Source organism: Vicugna pacos, chromosome 1 (assembly GCF_048564905.1).
Source record: "Vicugna pacos chromosome 1, VicPac4, whole genome shotgun sequence".
Lineage (NCBI taxonomy): Eukaryota > Metazoa > Chordata > Mammalia > Artiodactyla > Camelidae > Vicugna > Vicugna pacos.
The window spans coordinates 75,162,298-75,174,182 of NC_132987.1; the positions used below are offsets into that span (position 1 = coordinate 75,162,298).

At 41.2% G+C, this 11,885-nt stretch overlaps 1 protein-coding gene across 7 annotated transcripts in view; it reads left to right on the forward strand.

The window, feature by feature from the left end:
* Positions 1 to 11,885, forward strand: part of LOC102536955 (uncharacterized protein NECTIN3-AS1-like) — a 232,031-nt gene that overhangs the window by 52,315 nt on the left and 167,831 nt on the right. For 5 of the 7 annotated variants that reach the window (XR_012074797.1, XR_012074796.1, XR_012074798.1 and 2 more), the window contains exons 5-6: positions 3,547 to 4,250; positions 10,189 to 10,423. Coding sequence is in view for 1 of the 7 variants with exons in the window: in XM_006217329.2 (XP_006217391.2) it covers positions 4,014 to 4,250; positions 4,462 to 4,767 (543 nt within the window). In the remaining 6 variants the exon portion in view is untranslated. Of the gene's footprint in view, positions 1 to 3,546; positions 4,251 to 4,461; positions 5,186 to 10,188; positions 10,424 to 11,885 lie in introns of those variants that run through there. The other 2 variants (XR_012074795.1, XM_006217329.2) reach the window with 1 other exon arrangement.

Genomic DNA, 11,885 nt, shown 5'->3' on the forward strand with positions numbered 1-11,885 from the left:
TCTTTTGCATCTTGTCTGGCAAATGACCTCTGGGGGCTGAAGAGCATCCCTGCATGTGGGCACACTGAGCTCTTGTGGGGAGGTTCCTAGCTTGGGGCATCAAAAGGGAGAGTTAGGGACTAGAGTTGGGTATGTATCCTATGGGAATGAAATAGCAGATCTGGGTAAAAACTTGCAATCCAGGGATCACTGAGATTTTGGAGCAGCCCCGCATGGAGGAGGATGGGGAGATAGGGCTAGTCAGGGGGTGCCGACACTCTACTAGGAAGACAAGGAAGTCTGGTGGGGTGGGAGAGAAGGGGGCCTGCAGGGAGCCAGGAATTGGAATAACTGTATGGCCTCCCTAGGTAGCATTCCTGTGATTCTAGTGGGGAAGTGGGGCAGAGAATGCATCTAGTGTAGAAGTGTGCTGAGTAGTGCTAACCACTACATGAGCAGCTCTTTTTTTTCCCTGAGTGAAGCCAGCCTCTGACATCACAGGCTTTGCACTGGTAGCTGGATTTGTACCTGCATCCTGGCCAGCACTGCTCAGCTTTGTCCCTCAAACTTCAGTGTGTTCATTCATTCAGAGGGAGGGGAGAATGGGACTGTATAGCCCAGGCCCTGGGAGGCAACCTGTATAGATGTGCATTTTGATGCCCACAAACAGTGAACACCTTCCAGGTGCCAAGCCCCATGGAGACATTAGGGACCAAGGGATGAGCAAGACTTCCTGCCCTCAGGGGGCTCCGAGCCTAGTGAAGGAGATAGGTATCTAAATAGGTTATTACAATTCAAAGCGATGATTTTTGTATGTGCAGAATGTTACCTGAATCAACAATTTTTTTCTGCCTGGGAAAGTCAGCTAAGTCCTCTTAGGAGAGAGGATACTATCACTTGGCCAGGTAGCAAAGAGGGGACGGGGCATTTCAGGCAAAAAGAAGAGTGTTTAAAGAAGTATGGTGCTCTCAGGAAGTGGCAAGTGGTCAGTTTTCACAGCAGCACAAGATATCTGAGGGTGGCTGGTGGACTTGAAGTTGGACAGGTGACACGGAATCAGATCACAAAGGACCTGTATCTTTCTGGGGGAATAGGGAGCAGAACTTTAAATAAGAGAGTGACGTGATCAGATTTATTTTAGAGAGATTATTCTAGCTCATTTGTGGAGGGTGAATTAGAGGGATAGTTGAAGCGTGAGTCAAAGTATAGTTGAGGCCTGATGAAGACACGACTCAGGGCCATTTCAAGGCAGCAGAGAAGCTGGGTTGACTTTTAGAGTCTTGACTGCCCAGATGACTTCTCTTTTTTAGTTCCATCCCCGTCTCTTTGAAGGCTCCTCTGGGTCCTGCTTCGACAGTTGCTGTCTTCCTAGTTGCTTCTGATACAGCAGAGAGATAGAACTTGAGCCTACATGCTTCTCCCACTTATTCCATGGAGCTTTTTTCTCTCTCAAAGATTTTACCACACTTCCCTAACACTGTGGAACTGAAGCAAATTACAAAGGATTCTCTGTTAATGTGTTGGTAAATAAAGTCTGTCCTCAGATACCATCTTTTGTGATAAGCAATATTCTTTGGACTTCACATGTAATTTAAGTGGCTTACACCAAATACATTAATTAATTCATGAAACTTTTATTGACATTTGCTATGTGAAGGCACTGTTAGATTTACAGACAGGTAACTTCGTACTCGGTGTCCTCTTGCCAAGTATACCAACTCTGCTTTATTCTTTATAGCTACAAAACAAGGAACTTCCTAAAAGCACCGGGTTCATTCATTCCTTCATTCATTTACTCACCCATCCATTAATCCACCAGTCAACAAATATTTGTTGAGCATCTACTTTGTGAAGGCAAAGCAAGGACATGAAGAACACATTAGGGGTAGAAATAAAAATAGAACAGAGTTTGGACAGACCTCATAGTTCCTGGAAAGCCCAGAATACAAAAATAACCTCAGGATTCTGGACAACATAATCTTTAATATTAGGGTCACTTTCATTATTAAAGAGCATCTTGGGTTAGGAAGTGAGGTTTTAGCTTCTTAGATAGCCTCTCCTATCTCTGCCTCCATGGTCCTCTGGTAGCTACTTGAAGTTTTTGATCACTGGACTGTGAAATTGTATTCATTAGGTCATGATCATTTTAAGAAATGAATAATGAAAATATTTTCCATTATCTTTCTGTAGGATTTTTCCCTCAGTCAAAAAGGGACTGAATAGCATGCTTTCCTAGGGAAGTATGATAGAAAATACTCAATGTACTCCGCCCACTTCCCAACTGATGGATCTGTTTGAAAATTGATCAGTTCCAGAATCAACTACTAGTTGTTTGTGAAGATGACAACGGTCATAAGAGACCATCTTAGAAGTGCTACAACCCAGACACATTTTCCTTCTTTGAAGTCTCCCTTTTAATTAAAAAGGCCCTTTCTTATTCTATAATCTCCCACTCTTCTGTGAAAAGAGCGCTTGCTGGGAGTTAGGTGACTTGATTTCCGATCCCAGCTGTGCTGCCGGCTACTTGTATGACTCTAGGCCAGGGACTGGCAAACTGTGGCTTGCTGCCTAATCTGGACTACAACCTGTTTTTGTAAATAAAGTTTTATTGGAACACAGCCATGATTATTTGTTTACTTATTGACTGTGGATCTTTCATGCTACAAGCAGAGATGAGTATTTGTAACAGAACTACATGGCCCACAGAGTGTAAAGTATTTCCTATTAGATTCTTTATAGAAAATATTTGCCAGGCCAGCATTAGGTGGTCATTATCTTACTTGAGTGTCAGCTTCTCCATCTGTAAATTTTGAGAACTGGATTAGGTTTTCCCCAGGGCCTGTGTCCTTGTTAGCATCCTATTACTCTCTAACTCTTCCTACAGAGAAGCCTCATCTCGTACAATCACTGTCCACTGGGTACAATGCTATTCATATTTTCATTCGCTTATTCAATTTATTAAGCATCTAATACTGGCAAGCCACTGTGGAAAGTAACAAGTCTAAGAGACTCTCTGCCCTTCAGAAGCTTATAATCTATTTAGACGACAGAGTTACAAGGCTCAGAAGTTAAATTATAATAGAAAATAATAAGGATAACATTCCAAATTTAGTGATAATGCTTAAAGGAGCTCAGAGGAGAGAAGTCGCCATGGACTGAAATGATCAGGGAGAAACTGTAGGGGAAAGTGGGATTTTTTTAAAAAACCATCATCCCTGTAACTCCTGTAGAATACTAGATGTAGTGTCCCTTTAAAGCAGTAGTTTTCAAATTTCAGAGTGCATGAAAATCACTTAAATAACTAAGAAAAAATGCAAATTCCTGGAATCCAGCTTTATAGATTTTGATTATAAATCTAGGGTATGTCCCAGAAGTCTGCTTTTCCAATGAGCACCCCAGGTGATTCTGACATACATGGAGACTGCTACTCTGGAGAGATGGTAAGTTTCTGCCAAGGAATCTATGCTAGGTTTGGCTGAATCTTATTAAACCATGGATTTTATGTGACTAGGAGGGACTCCATTGTCCATGGAGCAATTCCTTCAATGACTTTCTCTCCTCTTCTAGGGAAGCTGAGATCTCCCAGACCAGGAAGAACAGCCTGAGGACTCCATTTCTTAAAGCCATTGAACTCCTTTAGATAAGTCCAGAGGGGAAATCTGAGATCAGTTCAGCTGCCATGTCTTTGGTAGCTGAGGGTAAATCATTGGAAAGAGTCAGAGTCAGGTAACCAACTACTTTCTTTAGCATTTGACTCTTGGTCCTTTTGTTGTGAGCTCCTTGTTTCTGCAAAGCTGGCTGGGATCAGCATAGTGGATCAGGAAAAAACCCTCAGTGAGAAAGGTTGGGAGTCTCCAATCTCCATCCCAAATCATATCACTGATGACTTGAACATATCACCAGATACTCAAGATACAGAGGATGGATTCCACCCATGGGAGAATGACCCTCTGAAGAGAAGTTCAGAATTATCATCAAAGCCATTGGAGGGGACATCTGAGAGTCCAGTGGGTGATGTTTCAAAAGATCCTGTCATGCCTCCAGTCCGGAAGAGAAAGCTCGATCCACTTCCAAAAAGGCATAGACATCGTAGGAAGGTCTTATGGAAAAAGAGAATGAGAAAGAGCAAGAGGGAGGAGAAGGTGCAGACCCACTGCCCCAGCATTCTTCTAGCGCCTTTGGTACCACCACAAATTGAAGAAGACGAGGCAGTCGATAAAAAGCGGACCCTACTCAGTGCCAAGGAAGATGATCCCGACTGTCCCAATGAGGTAGGGATGGGGCAGTGGGTGGCAACACTCTGGGCTTGCTGATCTTCCATAGGAAAACAGATGACAACTCTTCACCTGGAGTGGGAGGAACTGGGGGTAAGCAGCTTGAGAAGCAAACTAGGATCCTCGGGCCCACATAGAGCATGAAAGAACTGGCTCAGAGTATGTGCGTCAGCACTGAGGGCTTTTAACCTCCTTCTTCTACTTGCAGGACAGATTACAGAGTCGGCAAGATAAAAGTGCTTGTGTAATGCATCAGGAATGTCAGGTCCAGCCCTGTGAGCTCTCAGTATCCCAGGAGCTCGGACCCTCTTCTCCTGCAGTAACATCCTTGGCATCACCACCGCTCTGCTTCGGTCGTTTTTTAAACTGTGTCTGCCAGACCTTCTCAAGGGCTAGAAAGAGGAAGTCTCCCAGAAGAGAGCACACCAAGCAGGCTGAGGCAGGAGGTGACGCTAAGGCTCTGAGACCTGGTCTGCTGCAGGTTCGGGGCAAGAACAAAATGCAGCCTCACTAAACCCTGTAGCAAGTTGAAATTGATTTAGGTTTCCCTTGCATTTAATTTTATAGTTTTCTCTATGTCTTTATTCCTGTCAGTTGAGTTCTTGTCTGTCAAAGCGAGAGCTCCTCTTAGGTTGAGATCCCCCAGCCTAAAGAGGTAGTAAAAGCAAAGTAACTTTGAGGCTTTTAATACTGTGTGCAGTAGTGGGATTGCTTCCTACTTCCTCCCATTATGCTGATGTGGGAGTCACACTGGAGCAGTGGTTCCCAACATTCATGCGTATTTTACTCATGTATTCATTTGGCTTAATTTTGGCTAACTTCTCTGAGGATGGAAGCCATACAATTTCATCATTTTGAGTAATGTCTCCTGATAACGACCACCAAGTGGAGACTTCTTATGTCCCACTCCTCCCTCCCTTTTTTTTTTTTTAATCTTTGGCTAAAGATTCATTTTGCATTCGTCATTTTCAGTACTTTGTTGAAATTCTGCCACTTTCTACTTGATTTGGCTATGCCTCGCTGGGTGGTGGTGGCTACTATTCTTGGACACGAAACCACTATTATTCTCCCATCTCTAAGCATTGCTTGGTGTTCTTTCTGTTGCTTGTTAGTAAGATACCTGGCTTCTGAAGCATGCCTCTGATGTTCTTTCTGCTTTGAAAACATAGTCGTACTATGTAGTGCTCCTTCCTTGTCATTCTTCAGCCGGACTCTCACAGAATCCTGAGTTCTTCTGAGAATCCTGAAGACAATAAGTATTTAAAAAAAAAGTTCAAAATCATTTCATTTCCTCCTTTTCCTGTGTGCTAGATTAATCCTCTTCCCAGGATATAAAATAAGAGTTTAAATTAATCTTATAGCCCCCTTTTGAGGAGGGAGTACATTTAAGAAAAATTTGAGTGTTTCTCTGTAGCTTTAATTACCTGTTGTTACTTCCTACTTGTCCCAGTTTCCCAACTCATATAAGGTTAATAAATAAAATTATACACATCAATAAATGTGTAAAATATCTGTGTAAGAAGGAAGTTGTATACTTTATTTTCTTCCTTCCTTAAGACTGACCCTAATGGTTACTGTATTAGAATTAGAGAAGATGACCAGCATGTTGGTTTTTTCTTACCTGGGACAGGGCTTTGAACTGTTGAGAGAATGTAGTTGGGAAGCGAATAGAACGAGTTGCAAGGGCAGTGGCAAAGATCCCAAAGACTGCCTTGGAGGTAACTGGTAAAGATCGGAATTGAAGAAGTCTTGTGGTGTGGTGTGTTGAGAATCTCAAGTTGGAATTAGAAATTTTGCAAAATGTCATCTCAGTGCTTGGAGTAAAATGAGGCTCCTTTCTAAAGTCATGCTTTGATACCTTTAGTTGTTTAAAAAGTCATTGATTTTTTGTTTTAGAGAGTATACGATTTTGACAGAGCTAATAGACCATTATAAATGGGCTCAAGCCATTACATGAAATTTCAAATTATCATAACTATATTTGTGTATAAGTATATATTTTCTCAATTTAATACAAGAAACGTACTCCCAGGCAAGGCGTAATATATGTAAAGTCTTGAGTCATTGAGCCTATTAGTAAAGTGCAAAGGAAGGTAGATATTAGTTTTGCTATTAATACTTTATTATTGTTATTGTTTCTTATCATAAGATGTTTCAGAATGAGCTGTTCTATCATAGAAAAACTTAGTTGGAGTCTAGTTAGCCATGTCTCCAACCCTGTCTCCCATACTGATTTTCATATAAGGTTTATTTACTCCAAATTTAAAGGACAGATTTCAGATAAGGAAAGATCTGTGTAAGCACTTAATCTAGAAACTCTTTTGCTTATCTGTCTTGACCCCTTGCTTACAAATGGGAGAAAGGTGTCCACCTCTCTTCTGATGCATTTGTAAATAAAGAACTGTATGTTCTCAGGTTTCAAATTTTGTGTTGTTGTCTTTATGGCTTGAATTATTAAACATGGTTTATGGCTTAATAAAGTTGTTTTTGTAAAATATATTTAGAAAGTTAGTATGGCTGTATCAAAGTAAAAACAAATTAAAAAATAAAGCCTACTACTGTTGATGGGAGATAAAGCTTAGGGGTCATTTTTGAAAATTGTTTTCCTGCAAGGCAGATAAGCAGATATTACAAATATATTGTAAACACAGATAATTGACAAGTACGAAAATGATCATATTTAATGTATTTATTTCCCTTTTTTTCCATGAGAACTCCAAGAACCTGGTAGGTGGCAGGTGTCTCATTGCTGTAGGTTGATTAAACTTTCCAGTGACTTTTCTAAGATCACTCGTTAAATCCAATAGGGAATCATAATACAAGTTCTTTAAGCAGATTAACCAGGAATCTATGGTTTTCTTTTCTACATGTGGTTGCCTTTGCTCTGGCTCTTGTTCCACCATCCCAGACTGAAATACTTCCTCTAACCATTTTGTTTTTGTCACTTTGTCCTCACATTACTGTCCAAATTCCAGCTAATGTCATCTTTACTCACCTGTCAATTTTAACATGAAAAAACTCTGGCTCATGTAAAGTTATACAAAGAACCAACAGAGAAGGTCTACTTATTAAATGGGTTTTGGCAGAAAAAGTAGAAATTATCTAGTTCTGCCCTCTTATTTATCGGGGGAACCTGATACACAAATAGCTCTCTCAAGATGACATAGCTGGTTAGTGGCAAAGCTAAAACAAATAATAGCTAACAGATCAAATATTGTGCTTTTTATACATCATCTGTAATCTTCAAGCAATCTGCATAGGGCTGGTATTAATATTTTCATTTTAAAGATAAGATAATTTAAGTTCAGAAAGGTCCCAGGACTTGGTAAGTCTTGATGCAGAATCCAGACCCAGATTTATTAGTCTCTGAAGCTTATATGCATTACATTCTACCTCTCAGTTATTATAATATGATAAATTCTCTTTGTTTCTAGTCTAACTCTGTAATGTCAAGAGCAGGCAATTTCTCTTATTTGCAAAAATTTAAATTTTAGCCTAAATGCATATATAATAATAATAGTCCTATAAAAAAGAATCCATTTAATAAGATTATCTCTTCCAGATAGAATTTCTGTATTAGGCAGTAGATAATAAAATAGTTAACATAAGTATCATTGGTAAAAGAAAATTGCAGTGTAATATAAACAAAGTTTTAATTATTACAACCAATTAAGCTGAGACAATAACTTAACTGAGAAATGACCAAGAAAAAACGGCCAGTACATAATCAAAGCAGGGCCCTCCGCTTGACAGCATCACAAGACAAAGCACGGCAAAGATGCATTAGGCCCCATAGAAAGCGAATAGACTTGAGAATGTTTCTAAATCATTTTCAGGTGAATGGTGTGGGACTTGGGTAGCAGAGAGACAGCCTCTTCTGTGTCACCCAGTGACCCTGAAATAAGTGAGCATACTCCTTCTAACTCCAGGCTTTAAATAGGAAATTCGAATTTTCTCACACTTTAGAACATTCTTTTCATTCTGATTTGACAAGGCCTCTTTCAAGACAAAAGGAAAGAAAAACAAAACTGGAGGATTCAAACCACTGGACTGTGTGGCCAAGGCATACTGTTCTTCATTTTTTCAAATTCAGGTCATGAGGCCAGCTGTTGTATATGGGAGATGGGATTGGTGCAGACTTCTTGAGCGATGCTCTGTCAGCTGTAGAGAACTGCAGCACTGCTCCCAGCTTGGACGCTGTGGGGTGGGCTTTCTCACCGCTCTGGCTCCCAGTGCTGGAGGAACTGTCTTTGTCTTTGACTAGGATTCTTGTTTCTCCCCTCCCCGCTGATCCCTGAGCCTTAGTGTCAGTCCTGCAGTTGGTGAGAGGCTCAAGGAAAGGCTACTTTAATACAGGAAGGTTATTTTAATAGAGGTGTATTGTCTACGTGAAGAGAAACCCTCAGAGCAGGTTAAAAGAATCTTTAAAGTTATATAATTTTGAATTAATTTCAAATACTGAGATTCTGTTTCAACTGATTTCTAATGTGAACTTGACTTCTTTCCTAGTTGTAGTCACCTGCTCTGATTCTTGGGTGCCTGTGAATATACACAGTGCTGGCTCATCACAGGGTAGCCCTTCTGGTGAGCAGGACAATGGGTCAATTCAGAGTGATGACACAGTAACTGGGGTTTTTAATAACTGCTGTGAGAAGTATCTCCTAATATCTGGCCCTTTACTTGAGAGAAAGCAGAATTATAATGACTGTAAATATAAAAAAAGGAACACATTTCAGTCAGCGTTTAGTACCAAAATTTCTACTTGGCCTGTGATCCTCAATAAGAATCTCTGGCTAAAATTTATGCAAAGAAGATAATAGATGAAAAATAAAACAGTAATCCCATAACTCCTTTTTGAAAAGCTCTCATCCATCTTAATTTAAAATGTTTCCATTTTAAAATTAAAATAATGAAGCAAAAGTCTGTATCTCTTTAACTCTAAGTTGTTTAATTCTACCTGCTACATAATTATGTAATAAGTGGTTGGGAAATATCTGTCTGAGTCAGGATTTTAAAGTTAAAAGTAAATACTGAATCCTGGTTTTGCCATTTGCTATTGTGTAGCTTTGGCTGTTTGTGTAAGTGCATTAATCTTTGGTCTCCTCATCTGAAAAAGGGGGATAGTAACACCCCAGAGGTGGTTTTGAGAATTTCATGAGGTAATATCTCTGAAAAAGCCTAGTGGCTGTTTTGTAGTAGAAAGCTTTTGACATCGTAATGCTTACTGAATTCTTACAAAACAAAACAAAACATTAACTTCACTACGTGATATACAAGGGTTAAGCAACTCATGGCAATCTTTACTTCAAAGAGAACTAAATTCATTTCTGGGGGGAATCACAGGGAGCAAATAGTTTTCATATTTGTTTATTCCCAATTTGAGTTTCTCTCGAGGAAACTTATCTCAGAATTTGACAAGTCAAAACCCCTTTATTGTTAAAACCTGTGAAATCAATATTATTTGGCCTTTATTTTTTATTTGTAAGGGTGAACAGATACTCATCTGATCATAAGCTGCCGTGGTTTAATGCAACATTTTTTATAAGTCATTAGCATTTTCTAAGAAAACTTCATTGTGAAGACAGTTTACACAATGGCTGTAATAGATTAGTGGTTCTTAACTTTTTCTGCTTAAACCCTCCTGAATGATAGGAGATACGCTGTCAATAACAATACTTCACTATGGCAATGATTATTTATGAAATGATGATAGAGGCACCTACCAAGTATATTGAAATTTGGAGAAATTATCATTGGGAGAAGCCCTTCCTTCTCTTTTACCATTTCCTTTTTCCATCTGTTGAATAATATGCCAAGACTGGCCATATAAGTGGCCAATAGATTCCAGGGTTTGTGATCTAGAATTTTCTTTTGTTCTTCTCAGTAAGCAAGTATGGAACATCTGTGCCTAAACTGAAGCTATTTTTTCTCAAAGTAAAACACAGGAAACATACAGAAGAAGTAGAAAAACCTGTCTGTGCTGCCAAATAATTTGCAGACTGTTCAGAGAAAATAAGACAAGAACTCACCCTGCGACTACTGAACACTATCAGAAGTCTCCAGACGAGCTCAGGAGAGTGTTTGACAGTGTGTAAGTGAACACTGATAGGCCACCTTGAACAGGAACGATTACTGCAAGACAGAATATAGGAGGTGACCGCTCTGAACAGGTAATTCTGAGCTGGGTTTGAAGGAAGAATATGGTCTAGACTTATCTAATCCTACAGCTAAACAAGTTAAAATTACTGGGATGAGTCCTGGAGGCTGGATGAAGCCAGAGCACAAGTGTGACCAGATCCGATGGGAAGCTGGCAGAAATGGGGAAGCCATTTCAGACGAGTCATTTGTCCAAGAGTAGGCAGTCTAAGAGGTGGGTCAGGAATAGAAGACAGAGCCAGAAACTTAGGCCCTGAGTAAAGGTAGAAATGGCACAGAGGTAGTCACAAGGGAGAGAACAGAGAGGGCGTAGGACTTTATCAGAACAGTAGAAAGGCCTAATGAGGTGTTGGCCATGATGTGTTTTGAGGGGGAAGTCCCCCTCGAAGGAAAAACAGGACAACACTGAAGGACATGAAAGTCATGATCTAGATGGAGAACACCGTGAAGAAAGGTACAGGTGTGGCAGTGCAGGCCACATGCTGGGGACACAGCGTAGCTTAGAAGTGTGGAGGGGGAAGTCATGAGAAATAAGATGGGGCCATTTGAACTCTATGTTTGTATTCTATACGTGGCTTTGATTCATAGTTGAGAGAGAACTGTTGTAAATTCTTGATCTTCTCCAAGAAGATAACATTGCCTAAGTTAGCAAGCCTAAGAAGGAGCAGGTGTGGGGGTAGAGATGTGCCAGGGCATCAACCTCGACTCAGTAATGACCTCTAAGAACATGTTGTTTGGTTAGCTGCCTTCTACTATACTTTTGGGCTAGATGGATGATTGGCTTTTTTTCACCACCTGCTTACAAATATTGTCTTTTCATTAGAAGGTGGATAAAATGAAAGGAACAGCTACAAAGTAACCCTTACATGAAAACACAGTATTTTGTATCATGAAGAATGTAAGAAATCATGAGCTGACTTACGGTTTGACGTTCTACATTAATCAAAAATTAAATGTAATACATTCAGTGGAAACTTCTAAATGCTAATTCAGAAGGTGATGTTACTAACCCTCCCAGGCAGGTCCCCAGCAAGGGTCCTCTCTGCCCTGTGTCACTTGCACCAGTAGAATGAGACGGAGCTCTGGTTCAGAAGCAGAGGAGAGCTTTGTTTTCTCTGAGCAGAGGCTGGAGAGGCGCGAGCTCAGGCTCCAGACCACACGCCTCCCCCACCCCGGGGGCCTGGGCGGGGCTGCTGCACCGGGATCCCCCCTCATCAGCAGGGAGGAGGGAGGGGCCCGCACAGCCGCGCGGCTCCCGCTCCGGGCGGGGTCGCCGCGCCGGGCGCAGCGTCTCTGCACGCGCCCGCCGCCGCCATCTTGGGTGAGCCCCAGGCGGCGCGTCAGCACACGCTCCCGAGCTGAGGTGTGGGCGCGGCCGTCTGGCACCGGGAGCTCTGGTCTGAGGCGCCGGGTGCCCGGCCTCAGTGCGCCGTACCCTACGAGCAAGTGAAACTAGAGGAAGCACAAGGGGAAAAA